The 24,387-nt window shown below is 39.4% G+C and overlaps 2 protein-coding genes across 2 annotated transcripts in view; one reads left to right on the forward strand and one right to left on the reverse strand.

The window, feature by feature from the left end:
* SUPT7L (suppressor of Ty 7 (S. cerevisiae)-like) overlaps positions 1 to 2,370 on the forward strand; it is a 4,667-nt gene extending 2,297 nt beyond the window's left edge. Inside the window, exons 2-4 of the mRNA XM_006880690.1 lie at positions 3 to 95; positions 1,112 to 1,349; positions 2,108 to 2,370. Of these exons, the coding sequence (XP_006880752.1) occupies positions 3 to 95; positions 1,112 to 1,349; positions 2,108 to 2,370 (594 nt within the window). The remainder of the gene's footprint in view (positions 1 to 2; positions 96 to 1,111; positions 1,350 to 2,107) is intronic.
* A 3,225-nt stretch (positions 2,371 to 5,595) lies between these two features.
* Positions 5,596 to 24,387, reverse strand: part of GPN1 (GPN-loop GTPase 1) — a 32,783-nt gene continuing 13,991 nt past the window's right edge. Inside the window, exons 6-14 of the mRNA XM_006880577.1 lie at positions 19,903 to 19,981; positions 19,598 to 19,692; positions 18,737 to 18,782; positions 17,969 to 18,115; positions 15,768 to 15,850; positions 14,450 to 14,489; positions 13,715 to 13,805; positions 7,635 to 7,742; positions 5,596 to 5,681 (exon numbers count right to left, since the gene is read on the reverse strand). Of these exons, the coding sequence (XP_006880639.1) occupies positions 5,596 to 5,681; positions 7,635 to 7,742; positions 13,715 to 13,805; positions 14,450 to 14,489; positions 15,768 to 15,850; positions 17,969 to 18,115; positions 18,737 to 18,782; positions 19,598 to 19,692; positions 19,903 to 19,981 (775 nt within the window). The remainder of the gene's footprint in view (positions 5,682 to 7,634; positions 7,743 to 13,714; positions 13,806 to 14,449; positions 14,490 to 15,767; positions 15,851 to 17,968; positions 18,116 to 18,736; positions 18,783 to 19,597; positions 19,693 to 19,902; positions 19,982 to 24,387) is intronic.

Below are 24,387 nucleotides of genomic sequence, written 5' to 3' on the forward strand. Positions count from 1 at the left end.
AGCAAGTGTTCCATGAAGTGGGCATTGGCAGTGTACTTTCCCTCCAGAAGTTCTGGCAACACCGCATCAAGGACTATCACAGTTACATGCTGCAGGTGAGACAACCATGTGGAGGAATAGGCAGAAGGTCCCATTAGGCAGATTCCCAGACTACTTGCTGTAGAATGTAGAACCCATGATGTCAAACCTTATCCTGGTTTTCTGAAAGCACTGGCTCTACCCCATTGAGCCTCATCACTGACTTCCTAGACCAAGAGCCTCTTTGAGTCAGTGAATGATTTCATTGGTTGCTAATACTTCCTATGTAAGAAATTAGTTACATAGAGTCTAAGAAAATGTGATTATCATGTTTTTATTGAAGAATTTGAATGTCTGTCGAATCTAGCAAGGTGAGTTGCAGCAGTTAACAAATTCCTAGGGCTTGAATTTTTGTTGAAAGAAAAACAAGTAACGAGATGATCACAATAATTGTAGATGAAGTGCCAGGATAAAAAAAAAAAACCCCAGACAACACCAAGAGGTCCTGTTGCCCAAAGGGCAGGAGAGGCACCAAGGTTAGAGCCAAAATCTCTCTAATATATTCAAGAGACTTGTGGCTTTAAGCATGTCATTTGTTCACAGTTTATTTCCCCAAATGTAAACTACCGTTAGGAGTTTTTAACAAATAAGAAAAATCTGCTTATACAACCAGGTTTGCCTTCATTATATACTTAGCCAAAAGGAAATCTTTTCTTTTCTTTTTTTAATTTTGTGTGCGTGTACCATCAAATCAGATCTGACTGGTACAGGAGGATATTGCGCCTCCTCCGGCACAGCATCTGGTGGATTCGAACCGTGTTCCTCTGGGATTGCAGTGCAGCTTCTTGCCACTAGACCACCAGAGCTCCCCAGGAAATCTTTTCTGATTTATCTTTAATCAGCCTGACTTTATTTGTACTTTACATACAAGCTGCTTCTGTCAAACTTTCTTTACATTTCTTTGTCACTTAAACTCAACACTAAGTAAGTTCCTTTCATTTCTTATTCTGGTAGCTTTTTTATGGACTGCCACTAGCCACCTACACAACTTGCTTTTAATATTTCTTAGAAAATAACTCCTGCTTGCCAACAGATAAGTAAGCAGCTTTCAGAAGAGTACGAGCGGATTGTCAATCCTGAGAAGGCCACAGAGGACACCAAACCTGTCAAGATCAAGGAGGAGCCTGTGAGCGACATCACCTTCCCTGTCAGTGAAGAGCTGGAGGCAGACCTGACTTCTGGAGACCAGGCCCTTCCGATGGGGGTCCTCGGGGCTCAGAACGAGCGTTTACCATCTAACTTGGAGGTTGAAGCTTCACCACAGGCATCAAGTAAGAGAAATAAATTTACTGTGATAGTAGAGAACTGCTAATCTTAGTACTTTGGATTGGAATGAAGCCTTTGGAGCAAAACAAAAAGTAGGGTTGACAGGAGAATGGAAACAAAGACTGGTTCAGTGACTGAAAGAGCCTCTCTCTGTAGATGTTTGACAAGGACAGGCACAGATTTACAAGCATGCATTACAATAATGCCTAGTTAAGATGCCAGTGTAAAGGCATGTGGTTTGGATCCATCAGCTGCTATATGGGAGAGAGATGGACATTCTCCTTTGTGATTTACTGCCCTTGAAAACTCGCTGGAGGGTCAGCTGTGGGTTGGCTCTGACTCAATTGTACACAACAACAAAAAGATAGAGATGCATTATCTACTATCCTGTTAATTGGCAGGGTTAATTTAGTTGATCTTTCTTTCCTTAGTATCTGCATTGGCTTCCCTGATGTGTGTACTTAGTAATTGGCAGTGATTTGCTCAAAAATGTTTGACTACTTGGGCTTCCTAAAGTACTCCAGTAAACTGGGAATTAAGGGATTGGAAGATGATTACCCTGTGGAGTAGAAATAGATATTCAGAGTCGGTAGCTTTGTAATGATGAAAAAGCAGATTAAACTGTATTTTCCAGCCAAGTACCAGCTTCAGAGTGAAAACTGAACTTAAATGGCATCTGTGTACAGTGGGGTGGTGTTTTCGTTCTACTTCATTTTACCCTTGGTTTTAACACTAGGTCTTTGTTTTATTCAATCTTTTCTAGGTACAGAGGTCAATGCTTCTCCTCTTTGGAACTTGGCCCATGTGAAAATGGAGCCTCAGGAAAGTGAAGAAGGCAATGTCTCTGGACATGGTGTCCTGGGCAGCGATGTTTTCGAAGAGCCGATGTCGGGCATGAGTGAAGCCGGGATCCCGCAGAGCCCTGATGACTCAGACAGCAGATATGGATCCCATTCTACTGATAGCCTCATAGGGTCCTCCCCAGTCTTCAACCAGCGCTGTAAGAAGAGGATGAGGAAGATATAAAAGATCTTCTCTATGATCCTCAGGAGACCTAACAGGAAACCTTGATGTGTTAGAAATTTTCTCTGTGAACAGTGTCATGACTCTTCTAAAAGCCAGTGGATTTTTTCTCATTTCATTGGTACTGAATTTCACCAAATAAAGTTACCTTCTACTTTTGCATTGCTTTTGTAGTCTTCCCACAGCAGTCAAGCCACCTTTCAGAGACAGAATGTAACACTGGTCATCAGGTAATCAAAGCACTAACTGTTTTGACTCGTTTTTACTAACTGGACAAGTCAGTCTGCTTTTCTTGGCCCATCTCTTGCACATTTGAAAAGAGTCTGACCTGCTTTGACCTATCTTGCAGAGATGTTGGAAGGTTTGAGATGTCTGCTCAATGTCAGAGCTATGCTTAAAACGACTTACAAGTAAACAGAGGCTATCAGATGTCTTTTAAAAAGTAGTTTATTTAAATAGAGGCCCAAACCCAAGGTACACGTTTATTTAGCACATAATTAAGTGCCTTGCATTTTCCAGACACCGAAGCATAAATTCATGAATAAATTATAATTTGTTGTTGTGTGGTGTCAAGTTGGAACCAACCCACAGCTGACCCTCCAGCCACTTTTCAGAGGCAGTAAATCTCATGGGAGGAGTTTGCCACCTTCTGCGGAGCAGCTGGTAGATTCAAACCTTGTCTTTGAGATTGCAGCACATGTTCTCACTAATAAATTCACTCATTGTGCTGTCTTGTTTCCTTAGCACACTCCGAGATCTTCCTGTTCCTCCTCAACCTCATATTCCCTTGTTTATTAGGAAAGCAGCCATCTACATATTTACTAATTTAGAAAACACTGTGTACCTGTTATATGCGGGGTCCTGTGCAAGGCAGGATTAAGAATTAGAGCCTGTCCTTAGGCACTTGACAGTATAGGGCGAGTTAAGGAATTCTTTAAGGAAAATATGTACAGGGACACTAAAAAACCAAGTGTGTTCAAAGTTTTGGATTTTTTTCCCCCAAAATTGTTCAAATTTTTGGCTAGTTAAAAACCCCCTCATTGCCATCAACTCAATAGCTAACCCTCCAGCAAGTTTCCAAGGCTGTAAATCACAAGGAGGTAGTGCGGACCTTTCTCTCAAGGAGCCAGTGGTGAAATTGCTACTAAATAGGCACTGCCTTTGGGGTAACAGCAACTCCCCACCGACTAGGCCACTACAGCTCCCTTTAAAACTAACAGGTCCCACTATACATAAGATCTTGAAATACTCATTGTAAAACTTTTGTTGCTTTAGAATATTTAAATTAGAAACAGGCACTAGATGGTGATTAGGATACTGTGACTCTAAATTTTATTAAAATCACATTATGTGACGATAGGTATTAAGAGATTCAAAAGGCTTGGAGTGATGCCTGGGCTGTGAGTTAGAGCAGTGGTTCTCAGATTTTACATGCACCAGAATCACGTCACGGTTTATTAAAAACAGATTGCTGGGCCTCACACCCAGAGCTGGACTTAGCAGGTTTAGACTGGGGCCTAGGAATCTGCATTTCTATCAAGTTCCCAGTGATGCTGATTTCCTGATCCAGAGACTTAAGACTTTTGTTTTATTTTGATAAACTTTTATTTCATTTAACTTATTTTACTTTAGACAAAGAATTTATAATCAAAGAGTAGAAAAAAGTAAGAAACTTCTTTTTGGACTAATGCCCCTAGTCTCTTACTCTCTTTAGTTTGAGATAGGCAGTGATGAGGTCATCCATAGGGAACAATGTTAAAAAAAAATAATCTTTGAATTTCTCCCAAATCAGACAGATTCATCTGTAGGAGAAAGCTAACTGGATGACTCACAATGTGCTTGGTAATTATGCTTCTCAAGTTGACTTAGAAGTGGCTGGTATAATATTTATCCTTGCAGGAACTTCAAGGAATCAAATCTTGTCCAGAGGTTTTCTTGTTGTTAGGTGGCATCAGAGATTAGATTGTCATCAATGACAATTTCTTGGGGGGGAAGGATTGCACCATTTTAAGATAGTGTGGAGGAAGGACACACCCCTACCACAGCTGTTACTTCTGGTAGACACATGCCACAAATGCACTGCTTTTGAGTAAATCAACATATCTTTGCTGGTGCTTGTTAAGTATCACTGAATCAGAACTGACCCATAGCTGACCCTCCAGCAGGTTTTCAATCACAAAGCAGACTGCCCATCTCCCATGAAGCAGCTGGTGGATTTGCAAACCTTTGCGTTGGCAGCACAATTCCGTACCACTTTGCTTAAATTTATTTTTTTAATTTTTATTGTATTATTTTTACGTGTACCGTCAAATCAGATCTGACTGGTACAGGAGGAGATTGCCCCCTCCTTCTCCAGCAAAGCATCTGGTGGATTTGAACCACATACCTCTGTACTTTGCTTAAATTTAAAATACAGATGCAATCTGGCTTTGTCTGGTTACAAGGCCCATAAGTACATAGGTAATTTTAGTAAAAATGACATCCTTTTAAGATGAGGTCTGGACAAGTGCCTTTCAGTCTTCTTGTTGAATGGAAAACATGAGTCTATATGGAATGATAAAATTTTCTGAATGAAAAATCCTAACAAATCAGCTTATATACTAAAAAACTATACCAAGTCACTATCAAGAGAATTTATTCATTAATCATGTATTGCTCATTTAACTTCATCAGCCTGGAGGACTAAGACGAGCTACCCAGGTTGAGCCACATATCCTAACAGCATTTACTGGTTGCCAAGGCAGCGTCACCACCAACCTTTGTGTGCTTTGTTTCCCTTCTCCCTTTCTCCTAATGAGGGGGGCGTTCATAGCTTAGGATAAAGTGCAAGGGGCCAGGGAGGTAGAACTAAGGATTCAATCAAAAGGATATGAAGTAGTCACCAGCACAGTAACTTCTCTTTCATCCAACATCAGCAGCACAAAGTACTTGAGTTCTAAATTACACAGAAGTTGCAGGCCTGAAGGAGCACCTGCTTCCAAGGGGAGTCACAGGCTGCCTTGTATAAATTCAAGGGAAAGGCTGTAAAAGGAATCCGCATCTGCCTTTGAAGTCCAAGGACCTTCCATCCCTAGTGTATCTGAATCAGGTAATCTCTTTAGGCAGGGAGCTCTGCTACTCTGCAGTAAACTGTCCTTTACGGCAGCCTCTGGTCAGAGAGGTAAAGGGAGTTCTTTATACCAAGTTCCATAAACTTGACTTAGAGAAATAAGTTTCTTCAAATCTCTTCTATTTGTTGCTTCTCTTCCAGTATTGTGCCATTGATTGTTGCATAAAATTCTGAAAGGCTGGCTCTTCATGGCTTTCTTCTGTAACTGCAATAAAAAAGAAGGACAGTGCTTTGTAAATCTCCCCCAGTTAAACAGGCAGATCCGAGCTGCTATCACCCCTTTATCTAAGAAAAAAGTACTCGCTTCTCCCAGTCAGGAAATGTGTCCCAAAAGCACACTTGGTCTATCAGGTTTCCCTAACATACTGTTTCATTTAGGTGGGAAGAATGCCTTCCTCCTAGTTACAATGAAGATCAGGCCAAATGTATTTTTATCTAAGAGAAATGATACGTGTCCACACAAAGACCTGTTTAAGAATGTTTACGATGCAACAGTGATAAAAGTAAAAATAATAAATATTTTTAACAAACTCCCCCAAAAAAGAATGCTTACGGGGGGTGGGGGGGGGGGAAGAATGCTTACTGGAGTTTTACTCTCTAAAGATCAGTTAAAGTCTGTAAACATTCTTTCCTTCAATTTACGGCTGTGGAGTCGAAATGACTCACACAGAGTGTCCACTGAGTTTCCGAAGTCATAAACTACATGGGAGGAGACTGTCCCTCTCTCTCCTGTGCAGATGCAGGTAAATGCAAATCGCTTTTGGGTTAGCAGTGAAATTCCCTACTGGCTAGGCCACCAGAGTTCCTGTTTCTTCAACTAGTGACCAAATAACTGTACATCCCCCATAGCGGAGTATTAAAAAACAAAACCAAAAGATAACAAAAACTTACCTACAAGTACATGGACAGATTCCAAAAGCATTTCGCTTATGGAACAAAATGTGTATAAATTGTTGAATGGGGTAGGAAAAAACCATTTTTATAAGTGAAGTCAAATTCATAAGATTAAGAAATATTATATTTTCAAGACATTCTGGAAAAGGCAAAATTATACAGAGAATAAAAATCAAAACAGTGGTTGCCGGTGACATGCTGTGTGGGAAGGAGACTGACAAAAAGAGACATACGGGAAACTTATGGGAGTGACAGAATTGTTCTATACCTTAATTGAGGTGGTGGTTACATGACTACATATTTATCAAAATTCACTTAGTTAAACACTATACCTGAATAAACTGATTAAAGGAAGCTATTTATATGTTAGAATTCTGCACACAGGAGTAAGGACAGATTTCCTCCTGGTCATAATTAGGACCTAAATCCTCAAGTTACAGGAGCTCTGGTGGCTGAGTGGTAAGGAGAAGCACTGCCAACCCAAAGGAACACGGTTCGGATCCATCAGCTGTTCCACAGGAGAAAGGTAGGCAACCTCCTCCCGTGCAGCTTTTAGCCTCTGAAAATCCACTTGAATGTCAACTGTGAGTCAGTTCTAACTTTGAGGGTCACAACAACTACAACAATCTTTAGAGCTGTTTTAAGAAAGAATTCTACTCACAGCTCGTACACCTATGCCAAACAATGGTTCAGGTGATCAGAACAACCCATCCTCACTGTTATAAGTCCTTTCTGACTGACTTAAGCCTTATTATATATTCTTAACACAAAACACTCACTACCCCATGACAAAAATTCTAGATTCCTCAAATAGAGCCTTCAAGATGAGAAGGCACAAATCAGTAAAGACTGTGACAGCTTAATATTAATCATTCACTAGGTGCACCAGCAACTCTCAGTATGTAAAACTCTTCCCCAGAGCTGTATCTTTCACCATCTCCTCTCCCTTTTCCTGGCTGCACAGTTAGGATTTCTTCAGCAAGAAGCTTTTGGGCGTCCACAATTAAGGTTGTATAGTGGAAAGTATTTGGGGCGGTGGGAGGGGTGTGTGGGGGGGGAATTGTGTAGAGAGGAATGAACTGGGGAGGGGAGAGAAGTGCAGCAATGAATGAATGGAAATCCAAAATCTCTGTAAACGTTCATTAAAATTATTAAAATTAAAAAAAAATTTAAAAAAGAAAGAAGAGTTAAAAAAAAGAAGCTTCGGGCAAACAATGAGATAAGCAGCCATTTTGTTTTGATCGGCAGCTCAGCCTTCTCTCACCTCTGTGGTCAATGTCATCAGTATCACTGTCTGCTTCTTCATCTTCTTCATCCAAGGTTCCTCGGGTCAAGATCAAGTCCGAAGGGTCCATCACAGAAGATGCAGCGTCTATAACACACCCATCAGTTGCATGTCATGAACATATGACTCCTCAAAAGGGTAATTTTAAATAAAAAAGTAAATACAATTATAAATTGGTAAGATGAAAGTAATTGTGATAAATGCAGGCTCTTAACCTTTTTAAAGTGCACTGCTAATACTAGTTCACATTTCTCTAGTACGTTACTCACCAAGTTGCTATTGTGACCACAGTAACCCAAGTAGTTACACTTTTTTTTTAATTACACTTTTGAAATGAGAGAAATAATCCTTAAGCAGCATGTCTCAGTGGCACTTTTTTTACCAGGACACATTGGGAGGAGGCTATGAGTTTTTCTATCAGGGCTAACGACATTTGGGAATATCCAGTATGCTCTTGAGCCAAGAATAAAAGCACAAAGTGTTAAGGAAGTCTCCTAACAGAAAAAGGTCAGAGAGGGTCTGAAAAGAAAAGAGGATGAAATGATCAAGAGTGGAGGAGTGAAGGTATTCAGGAAAGGAGGGAGTGAAGAAATGGACAATGGAATAGATAATATAGAGGTAAAATATTCCAGAAAAATTATAAGAGTCATTCTCCAAAAATCAGGACAAAGTACAATCAAGAGATTATTTCTCAGAGGTTTAGCCTGAGGGCATCAAGAGCCTAAACTCTATGTGAACCTAAGCTACGCTTAATATCCTGAAGTATAGTGGTAAGAAGTTGCACTGGAATGCCAAAGGTACACAGTTCAACTCCACCAGCTGTTCCACAGGAGAATGGGCAATTTCCTCTCATGCAACTTGCTGCTTCTGAAAACACACGGAAAGTCAGCTACAGGTTAGTTCTGACTTAACAGCACAAAGTAACAACATACGGAGCTCTGGTGGCCTAAAGGTAAGGAGTTGTGCTGGCAACCCAAAGGTATACATTCCAATCCACCAGCTGCTCTGCAGGAGACAGATGGGCTATTTCCTCCCATGTGATTAACTATCTCTGAAAATCCACTGCAGGGTCACTTATGAGTTGCTTCTGACTCAATGACACACCAGCGACAATTCAAGAGTCTAAGAAAGTGAAATAATTCCAAGAATACAAAGGATGGCCAAAGGCAGCAACTTCAACGGGGACAAATCCCGATGATTCTAAAAAATGATGCAAACAGGATCAGTGCTTTTTGTGCCCAAAAAAGAATTAAGTAGGTCAAATAATTTTCCCAAAATAATTTACTGAAACACCCCAAACCTTTAGTGGAGGGGAGTTGACAGTTATGAGTACAGTGGCAGATTTAATATTTGTTAGTCATGTATTCATGAACATTCTAAAAGATGATGACACACAAATTTATATTGCTGAGGTGAGCATAAAGAATAGTTTATTTAACTGATAAAGGAGGGAGTTATGGTTCCTAGTCATAAGGAGCTGCACTGCCAACTCAAAGGCACATAGTCTGAAACCACCAGCTGCTCCATGACAGTAAAATTGGCAATCTCCTCCCATGTGATTTACTGCCTCGAACAACTCACCAGAGGGTCAGCTATGAGTCAGTTCCACCTTCACAGTACACAACAGCAATATCTCGTTCTCTAAGTGGTTCTGACATTCTCAACTAGACAGCAAAACTTCAGGAAGACAAACGTCATTCCTTTAAAATATACAACTGAGAAAAAATTGCTAGTATTGCTGGTGAGAAAGACCAGAGTACATCCAACCTGGCTGCAGGACCCCAGTGAGTTTAAACAGACCTCTAATGACAATCCATCAATATGCATGTGGGAATGGGAGGTTGAAGGCAGAGAACACGCTCCACAGTTATAGTTGTTGTTTATGTTTTGAAAACAGGGTATCCTGATGAATAAGTTATTGGTCTTACAAAATTCCATCATGTTATTTCTGGCATCACTGCAAAGGTATTCAAATGTTGGTCATCAAAAATTATGGCTAAGAGGGGAGCTCTGGTGGCCTAGTGGCAAGCAGCTGCACTGCAATCCCAGAGATACGTGGTTCAAATCCACCAGATGCTCTGCTGGAGAAGGAGGGGCCATCTCCTCTGTACCAGTCAGATCTGATTTGACGGTACACACACACACACACACACAAAATAATAAAAATTAAAAAAAAAACAACCAAACCTCAGGAATCTCAGACATGAATGACAAAGGTCATGAGCAAGATCCTTTCCGTTTAAAAAAAAAAAAAATTATGGCTAACACTGTGAGGAACAGGAATTCCAGAACACTTAGTTATAAGGAACCTGTACCTAAATCATAAGACAGTTGTTTGAGTAGAACAAGGATAGACTGTGCTGGTTTAAAATTAGGAAAAGTGTGCATCAGGGTTATTTCATCTCTGTGCAGAAGAAATAATCTGAGAAGCTGGGCTGGAAAAAGAATACAACATAAGGACTGGAGGAAGATTCAAGCTGCAAAACACAGATGACACAATCTTGTTTACTGAATGTAAAGAGGACTTGAATACTACAAACTTCCATTTGGATTACACCTCAGTGTAAAGAAAATATCTTCATAATTGAATAAACAAGCATCATCATGATAAATAGAGAAAAGATGAAGTTGTCAAAGATTTCATTTTATTTGTATACACAATAAATACCCATGGAATTAAGAATCAAATGATGTACTACACTAGGCAAATCAGCTGCAAAAGGCTTCTTTTAAAAGATGTGACTTAAAAACTAAAGTAAGCCTGACCCAAGCTGTGGTATTCTTCCCGGGAGACCGAAAAAGAACTGATGACTTTCAATTAAATTATTGAGGCTGGTGAAGGATTTTGAACATACCACAAAATAACAGAAAAATAAACAAAATCTGTCTTTAAAAATATGGATGGTGAGACTTCATCTTACATCCTCTGGCTGTGTTATCAGGAGGGAACTATTCCAGGAGAAGGCCATCATGCTTGGTGAAATAGTGGGTCAGTGGAAAAGAGGAAGACCCTCAATACAGAAGAGTGACAGAGTAGCTACAATAATGAGCTCCCCCATGGCAATGGCTGTGAGGATGGCATAGGACTGGGTAGGACTCTGCTGTTGGGCACGGGGTCACTGTGAGTTAGAATGAACTACACAGCAGCTAACAGCAGCAACAACAGTGTAATCTCACTGCCATCAAGTTAGTTCAGACTCACTGCGACCTTCCATCAGGTTTCTGAGACTATCAATTTTTAAAGGGAGGAGACTGTTTATGTTTCTCTCTCCAAGTCAATGGTGGATTTTAACTAACAGAAATACAGAGTGAGCAGCGAAATTCACCACGGACTAGCCCACCAGAGCTTTCTATGTATTACAGAGAGAAAAAGAATAAATTCATAATGAAAAATCTTGGCAGACATGACCATAAACCAAGTAATCACAGCTACAATCACCAGGAATGGGACAAATCAACACATATGCCTCTTGATATGGACACACTGAAAAGAACTTCATTTTTCAATTCTGCCAACATGCATCACACTTAAATCAAATAATAAACTCAAACTGAGGAACATTCTATAAAATAACTTTTATGTATTTGGATGCTTAAAAAATGTCAATGCCATGAATCAAAAAGGCAGACCACGGAATGCCCACCCTCTCTGGCAGTTCAAATCCACTAGCAACTCCTGGGGAGAAAGATGGACAAGCTCCTCTCGTGCAATTTACAGTCTCTGAAAACCAACTGGAGGGTCAGCTATGAGTCAATTCCAACTTGACAGTAATGACTTTGATTTTTGACTTGAAAAAAAACTGGAGCTCTAGTCTGCAGGTTCAAAGCTCACAGCACAAGGATGTGCTATTCTGAATTTGTAAAGATTACCGCTTTGGACAGAGTCCTACTCTGTCTTATACAGTCAAATCAAATCAATGTTGGGTTTAAAAACAAATGAATGTAATGCAGAGCCAGAATTATCTCATGCTATGAAAGGCAACAATTGCTGTTGTTAGATGCCATCAAGTTGACTACCACTCATAGAGAATCCATGACTCTCATCCTCAGCAAGATGGACTGACCTCTAGGTGACTCTAGCAAGGGCCTGAATATATCAGGGATGGTGAGGATGGCATAGGACAGGGCAGAAATCCATGTTATCACTTAAATCATAAATAAACTCAAAGGGAGAAACATTCTATAACATACCTTTCAAGTATTAGATGTTTAAAAAACATTAATGTGTAGAGAGCTCTGGTGGCCGAATGGTAAAAAGCTGTGCTGCAATCTTGAAAGTGTGTGGTTCAAATCCACCAAATGTTCTGCTGGAGAAGGAGGGGCAATCTCCTCATGTGCTAGTCAGATCCAATTCAACAGAACACAACAAGGAAAAAAACTTTAAAAAAGAAAACTAATAAAAAGTACCCAAAATGTCAATGTCATGAAACTCATAGACAGACTAAGGAATACCTGTGCCTCTGTGGCAGTTCAAATCCACCAGGCATCTTGTTGAGGGTCGTCTTCTCTTTCAGTGACCCTCCACCTTTCCGAGCATGGTATCTTTTTCCCAGGGACTGGCTCCCCCTTAACAACACTCCCAAAGTATGTGAGATGAAGTCTCACACTGCCTCTGAAGAGAACCTCTGGCTGCACTCTCTCCAAGGCCTATCTGGGAGTTCTTTTGGCAATCTTTAAGATATTTAGTGCTCTTTTCTTACACTATACTTCAAAGATATTAATTCTTCTTCTATATGAAGGCTGTAGTCTTTGGTCTTCTGCAGCAAGAGCATCAAGTCCTCCTCACTTTCAGCAAGTAAGGTTGTGTCATCTGCATAACATGGGTTGTTTATGAGTCTTCCTCCAAACATGATGCCACCTTCTTCATATAGTCCAACTTCCCAAGTATTTCTTTTCAGCATAGATACAGAGAAAGGACACAACTCTGAGACACACAAACTTTTCCTGGTTTTAAGCCATGCAGTGTTCCCTTGCTCTGTTCAGACAACAGCTTCTAAGTATCTAAGCTTCGCATGAGCATAATTACATGTTCTGGGATTTGCTATCTTTTCCATATTAGCCGTAATGTTATTCCTCACACAGCCACATAGTCAACAAAACTCCCACACCACCAACTCCCACCTTTGGGATCTCCAGCTACAGGGTAGGAGGAAGCAGAGCTGCCCAGCCTCTGCCTTTGAGAAAACACAACTAGTCATATCTAAGTAAGGCCTATACACTGGAGAACAGTTTATATATGTCAATGTACACTTCCTAATTTGTGGTAGTTGCATTGTTGTATCCAACAATGTTCTTGTTTTAGGAAACATATACATGTTAACAGACTCTGATTCAGACAAATGATTTAGAAAATAGCAGTATGTCTGTTTGATATATGTATATACACACACATACACATGTACACATAACATAGAAATACTTCTATATACTTTTGTTTACAAATACATGAATTTATAACTATTTCATGTTATACATACAAGAGAAAGGATAAATAAATGTGGCAGAATGTTAATCTACCAAAGGGTAGCTAAGTGTATAACGTTTCTGTAAATCTCAAACTAGTTAATTTAAAAAAAAAAACAACCAAAAAACAAAAAACCACCTTAACAAAAAGCTAGGGAAGTGTTAAACAATAATAAATATCAAGTATCATGACACAGAAAATGAAAACTCCTGAAGAATCCAAAGTGTAGTTGTATATAAGTTTCAAGGGTCTTTACTTTTCCAAATTACTTATTCATGCACTTACATATTTTTAAAACCACATTTCCTTTATGCTTTTCTTTTTCATATACATATAGATAAGGAGCTCTGCTGGCCCAACAGTAAGAAAATTGTCAACCCAAAGGCACGCAGTTTAACCCCGCCAGCTGCTCTGCAGGACAAAGAGGAACAATCACCTCTTGTGCAATTAGTGCCTCTGAAAACTTGCTGTGAGTCAATTTTGTCTCAGTGCTACGTAACAAGATACATATACGTACATAGGTACAATAGAGGCCTGCTGAGTGGACAAAACTGTAGTCTCCTTTCAGTTCTTAACACCAAGAGACCGTCCCTACCTGTGGCCATCCCTGTGTCCAAGGACACAGAGCCCATGTCTTTCCGAAGGCGTTCCAGTTGGTCTTTCTGCTGCTGATTCTGTGCACTGGCCTTTGAAACAGAGAGAAAACATCAGGGGATTTTTGGACACTCAAATTAGTTGCTAAATTTCTAAATAGAGACAAGCAATTATATACAAATACTAGAGATTACATAAATGCTGAAGTGGAAAAGGAATAGCTAGTATCGGTGCAGAGACATCGAGGAGTCTTTGCTTAGACTACAGCAGAAGTCTAATCTGGAAGGTTCTGCAGACTGAATTAGGGGATTCAGAACCTGGACACAGAAACACAAGCAGAGACACCATAAGTAAACAAAGCGGAAAGGCTCTGCATTAAAGGCCAGAAAGCAGCCTATGGTGGCAGAAACTTGAGTCTATTAAGAGTTGTGAATTATTTCTCTATTCTTAACAAAGAAAGAAAAACAAATCTACAACTGACCTTCATATGGGTCCTGAAATGGGGCAAGGAGATACAGAAAGCTAGCATAACTGACACAAAAAATTGAATTTTTACAAATTCAAATATATAACGAAAAGATAATGAAGAGCTTTTCTGCATCCAGACCAGAATATACAAAAGTTTTGAAATGAATTAACAAGTATTTAAAAGATATACTGATAGTCAAAGCAAATGGATATAGTGGTATTATCATTAGCAATGGCTCTAAAATATATAAACAGTCCTCTTTCTTACCAGTGATTTTTTCAGGCGTTCATATTCAGGACGATAATCCCTGGAAAGAGAAACATTTTCTCAATTCCTTTGCCTAATACTCTCTCCTACTTTCCATTCCTACCCTCACCCCATTGCTTCTATTTTCCTTGGACCCTACCAGATCTAATTTGCTAAATATCAGATGTGACATGCCCCAGTCAATCACAAAGAGATTCTAACCTTATGGAATTAAAAACCAAAGTACCTGACTCGCATCTCATCCTACCTGGAAATAAATAGATAAAATCCTGATTCCTGAGCTAGAAGCCTAACAGTGGAGAGCTAGCTCATGGCTGATGTACTCAGCATCTTTTGGATACATATTTGAGATGAGTTAAAGAAGTGGGGCCTGTTAGACTCAAGAAAGTGAATATTTTACCAAGGCAAAATGAAAGGATGTAAAAAATAAGTCTTTTTCAAGGACTAGACCACACTCACAAATGTGAAAAACAACACTGGCTGATGAGTGAAAATTAAGATAATGTGACTGAAAAATTACAATGTGATTAGGATCTTTGCTAAAAATGGATAGCTCAAAGAAGCAAGCTAAGAAGCAGCCTATTAGGCCACTGGTGTAAGAAAATGCAAGCGTTCTCAGACACTGAGTTCCTTTAGCTACGTGGAATTCTAGTATCAACTCAGACAAGAGTTTTCATAACCATTTATTATGAAGTGTGCTTACTGTATGTTAGCAATTGTGCAAGATGCCTTAGACGGATTCTTCTCAAATAATTCTCCAGACAATCTTAGCAATAATTATCCTCATTTCTACAAATATAGAATTACTTAATTGCTATTAAGTAGAGGGAAAAAAATCCAACCCACACCTTTCTGAACCTCAAGTCTATGCTTTTAGTCATAGACTCAGGTTGTATTCAGCCCTCAATTTTTTTCTGTAAATAATATTTTACTGAATACACAATTGTTGAGCCCATGTTCACACCCACTCACTCACCCACAGTCTGTGGATGCTCTGTCCCAAAATGGCAGGGCTGAGTTGATGTGCCAGAAACTACAGTCTGGAAAGTCTAAAATATATACTATCCGCTCTTTACAGAAAAGGTCTGATAACTCCTGCTCCTAATCATTCATACAGTGAAACTTTAATAATTCTTTAAATGAAAATAGTCAATGGGAGCTGTTACTTAAGACACACAGTCAGATCCAGGATACATAATCCACAGCAAGTTAAAAAACATGTTGTGGAAACCTAAATTCTTTGTCTGGTAAAACTACTTTCTTTTCCAAATTGTAGGTTATCAACAATGTCCTTAATCGGATTTTCCTTTCTCCTCACCTTTCGTATTCTTCAGCAGCACTGGCGACCTGCACAAAGAGTTCATCTAAGCCCGTGCCCTGAACAGCAGAGACACCAACTACCTGCAAAAGCATCACAAAGGTCGTAAAGGAAGTTGTGCATTTTAAAGTAGCATACATTACTTTGTTCAAAGGTTGTAAAATCTTTGGAAGAGAGACTTACACACTGTAAGAACCTCGCTGGCTAAAAAGTAAACTAAGACAAAAACCATCATGCTTGGTCAAAAACCATAGGAGTACAGAAAATAAAGAACTGAAAAAGGAAAGGGTAATTAGGGCCAGATTTACTAACTATTCTTACCAAGCCAACAATATAAAAATATAAAATAATATAAAAATTATATAAAATAATATAAAAATTATATAAAATAATATAAAAATTAGTACTTTAATGCCTTTGCTTCCAATCTAGGCTACAGGCAATCCTTTTTGGTTTTTACTGCCATTACTGGTAGTAGAGTCAGTACTGACTCACAGGTGACCCTCCAGAGGGTTTTCTGAGCTGTAAAACACATGGGAGGAGCAGCCATTTTTCTCCCGTGGAGTGGCTGGCGGATGAGAACTGTTCCTTTGGATTGATAGTGTAACTCTTTACCATGAGGTCTGAGAGCTCCCGTTTTGATTTTTATTAGGAATGAAGATTAGGATTCAGTTCCATTCATAGTCCAGTTTTTGCCTGATAAAACTATTATACCACAACTGCAGGGACGTTAATGTCCTCAGGAAGCACGGGTGGCTTCGTGACAAGGAGTTGGCTGCTAACCACCATGTAGAATTGGTTCTCAAATTCACCAGCTGCTCTGGGGGAGGATGGGCAATCTTCTCTCATGCAATTCCTGCCTCTGGGAATGGACTGGAGAGTTAGCTATGGCTTGGCTCTGACCTGATGGCACTCAATAATTAAAAAGTCCCCAATAGGATTTTCTTTTCTCTTCTTCCTCAGAAGCGCGGTTAATTTGCACAAGAGTTTGTGTAAGCCTTTGCCCAGAGAGCAGAGAATGTAAGTGGTAATAAAATGCTAATATAAATTTAACTTGTACATAAATCAAAAGAGTTACATACACTTTTTACCTAAACTCAGACACGTTTGTTAGTATACAGTATATAACATAACTTTTCATGTAAAGAAAACTTTTTTTTTAAATAGAAAGTTTTTTTATTATTATTATTAATTTTGTGTGTACTGTCAAATCAGATCTGACTGGTACAGGAGGAGACTGCCCCTCCTTCTCCAGCAGAGCATCTGGTGGATTTGAACCATGCATCTCTGGGATTGCAGCGCATCGATGCAAAGAAAACTTTAAGAAACACTTCCAGATACATCAAAGCATTTTTAACATAAAACAGTAATAACATTATGATGCATTCCACAATGTGCATTTGTTATCACAAACCACTGAATGTACCTCGGCTATTGAATAAGTTTTTAGGAGTTGGTTCATAACTACTTCTCTCTACCTTCAGGTGGGAACTGACACATAGCTGACTCTCCAGTGGGTTGCCAAGACTGTAAATAAATCACGTGGGAGATTTCTAACCTTTCTCCATGGAGTCACTGGTAGATTAGAACTGCAGAGAGCTTCTGCCATGTGTTAGCAGTACAACTCCCTACAGACCAGGCCATCAAAGTGCTCTTCATATCTACAAGTTGTATGTAAACTGTACCCCAGTCAGATGTTTGTAACTTATTTTAAGGGCTGCCTGTACTTCCTGCCAATCACACTCCCTTCTGCCTACATAAATTCTACCCCCTTCCTTCAAATGCTGCATCTTTTAATGCTGCATCTTAGAGAATCTCATCTCAAATGTTATCTGCCTCTCACCATCATGCTCAACTTCCAACCTTTCTACAGTACTTACCACACTATCCCATGTTTCAGTTCTGTGTGCATCTTTCTCTCCGAATCAGACCACAGACCACAGACCAAGGGTAGGGGTTTTTATCATTTAAACTTCCACAAAGTTTAGAAAGTAAACCAGCTGCTTCTCAGGAAAAATTTACTGCCTCAGACAACTTGTTACAGGGTCAGCTATGGGTTGGTTCTGACTCAATGGTATGCAACACCGTAACAATACTTTAAAAGTTGTTTTTGAGAAGATACAGAGCTTCCTAGGTTCAAAATCAATCAGTGGTTATAAGGCTAACTGGAGATATCAGAGTGAGCAGAAGAGAAAGGTTACCCTGAGTGTGCTGTAAAACTCATCCAACACCAAACTCATGGAACGAGTCAAATTACTGGCGTATGTTGTCTCTTGATTCAGGGCATCTTGGAAAGCCTCAAAATCCTGCATCCATTCTACTGCAAAGCTGTGGTCAATGATGTCAGTCTGTACCAGAGAAAAGTCAATTACCAGCAATGAGATAAGAGATCAGACCCCAAACGATGGCATAGTTATTTTTTTAATTGATAAGCTCATTATCACTTTTTCTTTTTCTGTCTCCCTTCTTTTTCTATTACAACAAATGACAAAGAGCCAAGATGGTTTTGTAATATATAAAATTAAATAAAGATCTATGTTTTCTTTGTTACAACAGCCCTTTCACAATCCACTCTCCACAATCAAAGGATTTCAGGGTCTGAAGGCAAGCAGTCCCTTGCATCTTGGCCTTTACACAGTTACAGAGCAATGCTTTTTTGTTGGTAGTGGTTTTTTTCCCTCAGTCCTACAACCATTCCTGTGGATCTTGCTTCTAAGGGATAACTTATACACTAGAGTCAAGGAAATATAAAACATGACTTAAAATACTTCTGGGTAAGAGTCCATGATAAATTTTCATTCAATTTGATTAAATCCATTTCCTAGAGATGCCCATGACCTTCTCTGAGGAAAGCATGAGCCTACTTTACAACACCTTCTCATTGCCCCCCACCCCCAGAAACCTTCTGACAATCACAAGACTCTAATGAAAAAAGAAACGCTATACCACTACACAGGGCATCCACTTACTTTATTCATGACCACAATGAAAGGCAGCTTGGTTTTATACAGGATGCTGAAAAGCAAACATCAAGACATTATTTGTAAAAGCACTTACATTTAACAAGAACAGACATGTCTGAGTACTATCAGAAAAGCAAATGCTGTGGTGGACTCTGTGTACACACAAAGGGTAGTGAGACAAGGCCTTCCTTTCTTAACAGCAAAAGTGTACATTTTAGATTTGCAGATAAATCTTGTCATTCATAGTCTCTCCTCACGTTATAATTTCACACTACCTATCTTAACACAAGAAAGCAGCCTTAGATGGGGAGTTCATTCTATTTAGATCTGGATATCATTTAAATGAGGACAACAACCAGAAGATCCGTAATCATGAAAGACCTACTTTCAATTTTTATTTTACATTGGTTTGCTTACAAAGTTCATATTGTGTTTCACACTATTCTTCAGTCAATTTTAGTTTCATATACTCTTTCCTATGCATTATTGTTTTAAAAATTAATCACCATTGCACTATGCCCATTATTACCCTGTCTTTTGAGGTCCCCACCAGGTCTTTCCCATTTCCTTTCCCTCCTCCCTCCACCCACCAAACTGTGCAACTCTGTGGTGTGGTCCCAACCCATCCTCACCCCTCTGCTCCCACCCAAAACACCCACTTTCAAAGCAAGTAAGGAAAGGTCAGAAATAGCTAAGAAAATGCCTACAGTTCATATTCTTCTTTTCTCTTCTGACTTACTCACAACTCAGAATAATGCAAGGATAAACATTCAGGGCAAAGTAGTATTAAAAATAAAAAATCAGAGAAAACAAAGAGGCCTCATAAATACCTTGATGAATACATGCCCACCTGTAACAACCCATTACCTGCACGCATAGAGCATATTGGACATGAAGGTCACTGGGTTGGTGCTTCTCGATGTGTCCATTACATAGATGACAACGGTTGGAAATGAGGATGCCTAAGGCCACAAAACAAGCACAATGTGGTTAGAGGGCTCATGACCTGTACCCTTACCCTTTTGCTAACTTCTTTGGTAAGGGAAAAATGACATTATATTGACCATGAAGAGCTGTTGTGACTCTCTCCCATATAAAATTCCAGGCAAAACAAAGATGCTAAGCCAGTACAGCCATCTGGTTATTCTCAGTAACAGTTCTAGGATACTCACAAGGGCCTCGGTGATAATTGTGCCGGAAGCTGACCAGGTAAATACCTCAATCTGCCCAGGTGTGTCAATCAAAATATACCTATGTAAGGAAAGATCATAAGTGTCACACTTGTGTAATGCTGAAAAAATAGTTTCTATCACACAAACACTCAACATCTGATCAGCTGAGATTTCCTTAACACTGCTAATTCTAACTTCCTCCATAGTCCTTAAACCATACAACACAATTCCTGGGCTTTGCTCAGTGAAGTAATGGCAGGAACTACAGACCACGCATCACAGCAGACCATCAGAGGGAAGACTGTGCTTATTACAGACCATATTGTATTAGGAAAGGAGATAAGCAAAACAAGACTGTAAATCTCTTGGAAAACCAATCAGATAAGATAATCAGAGGCATCTGTTAGCTGGTTGAAAGTTTAAACAACTTTTTTTTTATGTGAGTAGTGGGATGAAGGAATAGAGCAGAAGGGAAAGTGTCCCTTTTAACAGAAAGGAAACTAATAAATAATAAAATCTGACAGCACTAGCAAATTATTTGGCAACTTTCTTAGTAATTGATTTGGATAAGAATTAACAATGGATACTAAAACTAATGGGTAAAATCTGAAATAAATACATTTCAGTAAATATATTCTGAGATCAAAATTAGTGAGGTAACAAAGACAAGAAAAGAACTCAAAAGTTGGAGAAGCAGGAAGCCAAAATGCAAAGAAATTCAAATGAAGAAAGCCTAAACTAGCAACTAGGCCCTTCTCTGTCAAGGGCCCCAATACACAAGTCTAAGGCAAAACACAATAAGCCACATGTGGACATCACAGTTACTACTTGTAGTGGAAAGAAATACCCAAGATTATATATACTTAAGCTTTTAGCATAATTAATGTTTACTTTCTAGATTAAAATGGCAGAATGAAATCATCCATGAACAATACAAAAGGTCATTACAAAAACAGAGAAGAATGTTGGAAGAGACTCTGAATATTGCACTAGAGCGCTGAGAAGCTAAAATAAAGGGAAGAAATAAAGTTAAGGAGCTGAACAGAAGATTTCAAAAAGCAGCTTGGGAAGATAAAGCAAAGTATTATTATGAAATGTGCAAAGAGCTAGAGTCAGAAATTCAAAAGAAATTATTTGCTTGGAATTTCTTAAGGAAAGCTTAAGGAACTGACCAACAAATTGAAGCCTTGAGTTGCACTACTTAAGGATGCTATGGACAGAATACTCAATGATTCAGAAAGCATTAAAAAAAATGGAAGGAATACATAGTCAACTGGGTGACACAGAAGAATTTCATGAAACAACATATGATCAAGAAGCAATGGTAATGAAGGAGGACATTTAAGCTGCTTTGAAGGAACTGGCCAAAAACAAGGCCCCAGGAACTGATGTCAACTGACTTATTTCAACAAGCAGAGGCTGCCCTGGATGTGCTCACCAGGTTATGCCAAGAAATCTGGAGGACAACTACCTGGCCGACTGACTGGAAGAGATCCATATTTATTCCCATTCCAAGAAAAGGTAATTAGATAGAGTGTGGTATCTCTAATATTACATCCAAAGATGATCCTGCTAAAGATTATACAAAACAACTCCAACAGTACATCAACATGGAACTTCCAGAAGTGAAAACTGGGTTTAGGAGAGGCCATGGCACTGGCAACATCATAGCCAATGCTGGATGGATCTTGGCTGCAAACAGTTCCACAGGAATGACTACCTGTGTTTCATTGACTATGCAAAGACATTTGGAGGGTCAGTTTAGGATCAGTTCTAACTCGATGGTACAAAAACATCGTAATAAAAAACAGATGGACGGACATAAATGTGAAAAACTCAGAGAAAACATTCATTAACTCTATCTGACAAAACTACTACCATTGAAATCATACCTGTTAAGAAAGAATTCATAATACAAAATTAAAACATAAAGAGATTTGGGGGTGGGGAGGGACAGAGTCCATACTGAGTTCATTTAAATAGAAAACTAATACAGTGAAATGAGAAAGTATTCGACTTGGAAATATAATAATAACAAAAGCTAACAAAAGTCAGTTAAGTTGAGAAATGAGGCAAATCTTGTGAGTGTTTTCATAGCAGGGAGTCATCTAAAAATATTTAAAATTAAAACAAATTTAGTAGTTAAGAACAAATGGTTCTTAACTATTATATAAACATATTAACTTTTAAAAAAATCATTAATGTAGAACAAATCTTTAGATAAAACCCATTGCCATCAAATCCACTCCGTTTCATAAGAAGCCCAGAGCAGAGCAGATCTCATAGCATTTTCCAGGCTATAAATCTTCAGAGAAGGAGACTGCTTCATCTTTCTTCAGGCTGCCGAGTCCAAACCGCCCATCTTTTAATTAGCAGGCAAGTGTTTAACTACAACTAGAAGTCCTTCTTCAGATAAACAAACATATAACAATTTCTCCAGTTTCACTTAGTATCTTTTAATAATGAAACACTGGCAAAAATGTCTAAAAAGCAGTATTTTCAGCAGTCTTAAAATTACCTAAACAGTTACAACAATTTAAGGCATTTAATAGAAAAAGAAAACACACACACACACACACAGAGAATTTTTATAAAAATGCTGAGTTTTGTGTAGTGTTTTAACTGGTACTGATTCCACTGGCATCTCCACAGCTTGGCAGTGGCCTTAAAGGTCAACGGCCCAGCAAGTATTATTCTACCCCGGACTATTTGACCTGTAAGCTCTTTGCTGTAACTCAAAACTCACTATGTGTGAACAATTTCTATGTACAAAACACTTCTTAGAAACAACTGGCAGAAACTGTTTAACGACACATCTGCCTGCTTTGGGGTTATCAGAAGTTCTGGAGTTAAGAGTCTAGCCAAAGATCTTCAAAGGAAAACTTGGGTCCACTGTGAGCTCTTGAAAATAATTCATTAAAACAAAGTGGTAGTGTTCGACCCTCAAGTCGAGTACCATTCTGTGGACAACCCTATGAGCAACAGGTATGAACCTTGTCCTGTCCTGGGCCGTCCTCGTAGTCTGACACCCTCAAGTCACGCAAGTCACTGTGTCAATCCACCTGCTTGAGGGTCTTCCTATCCTCCGCCATCCCTCCACCTCTCCAAGCATGATCTCTCTCTCCAAGGAATCACTTCTCCTAACCACATGCTCAAAGTAGATGAAACAAAGCCTATCACCTTTGCCTCCAAGGAGTACTTTGGCTGCATTTTCTCCAAGAAACATCTGTTTGTTATTTTAGTAGTTCATGGGATATCCAGCACTTTTTTCCAACACCACAGCTCAAAGGCTTCAATTCTTCTGGCATCCTTATTCACTACACAGCTCTCAGATGCATAGCAAGTGATCCGAAAGACCACAGCCTGAATCAGACACACCTTAGCCTTTAAACTGACATCACTGCTTCTCAATAATTTGGAGAGGTCCTTAGCTGCGTACTTTCCCAGTGCAGTATGTCTACTGATTTCCTAACTGTTAACTAAAGTAACATGAAGTTACTGATAGTTTCAATCTTTTCTCCATCTATCATGAGGTCGCCTATTGGCCCAGGGGTGAGAATTTTTGTTTTCTTGACACCGAAATTGAAGGCTATATTCTTTTATCTTCTGTAACAAGAGCTTCAGGCTCTCCTCACTTTCAGCAAGCAAGGTTGTGTTATTTGTGTAACACAGGTTGTTGATGAGTCTTCCCCCAATCTTGATGCCACATTCTTCTTCATAGAGTCCAGCTTCTTGAGTAATTTGCTCAGCATACAGACTGAATAGGTATGAAGAGAGAATAAGAATACATTCCTGAAGCACACCTTTCTTAATTTTAAACCGTGTAGTGTTCCCTTACTCTGTTTGCAGTATCTTATTAGAGAAGATAAAAGCTTCAGATTGGTAGCAGAATACAACCAGGAGAGCTTCAGAAATGTGTTTGCAGATACCTCAGCCTTGAGTCTCGCGGCTTTAGGCCAGTGTTCTAGAGTTCTTAGTCCTGCCAATGATGATTATGAACTCCTACCTCCACCCCCCCTGTTGTCCAACAAACTTGAGCAAAGGCTCTTAGCACTGGTTCTATGGGGGGACAGTAGTTCTAAGGTTAGCTCCCTCTCATACTGGGCCTCTGACTCTCCGCTGTGGCTGCTTTCCTGTAGGGCCCTAGTCTGGCTGACACACAAATCTCTGGTTTCAAAGGAAACACTGCATTCTCCTTCTGCTTCTTTGCTGGTAGTGAGCGTTCTCCTATTCTCCTACTGGATTTGCTCAATTTAATGGTGAGACTAGCCAATCCCTTGGTGGACTGGTGAGATCTCTTGGTGGACAGGCTAACACGTTCTATTCACATACTGCCACCCATCCATGGGGCAAAGTCAGAGTCAAATGTTTAGGAGGGAAGCCCTTTTGGACAATTAACCCTTACCACATGATGTAACATTCTTCTTCATAAAACCGGGTGACAAGTATTGGCAAGAGTGGGAAGAAAATAATACCTTCACATAG

This window comes from Elephantulus edwardii, unplaced genomic scaffold, assembly GCF_000299155.1.
Source record: "Elephantulus edwardii isolate Elephantulus edwardi_28Jun2011 unplaced genomic scaffold, EleEdw1.0 scaffold00009, whole genome shotgun sequence".
NCBI lineage: Eukaryota > Metazoa > Chordata > Mammalia > Macroscelidea > Macroscelididae > Elephantulus > Elephantulus edwardii.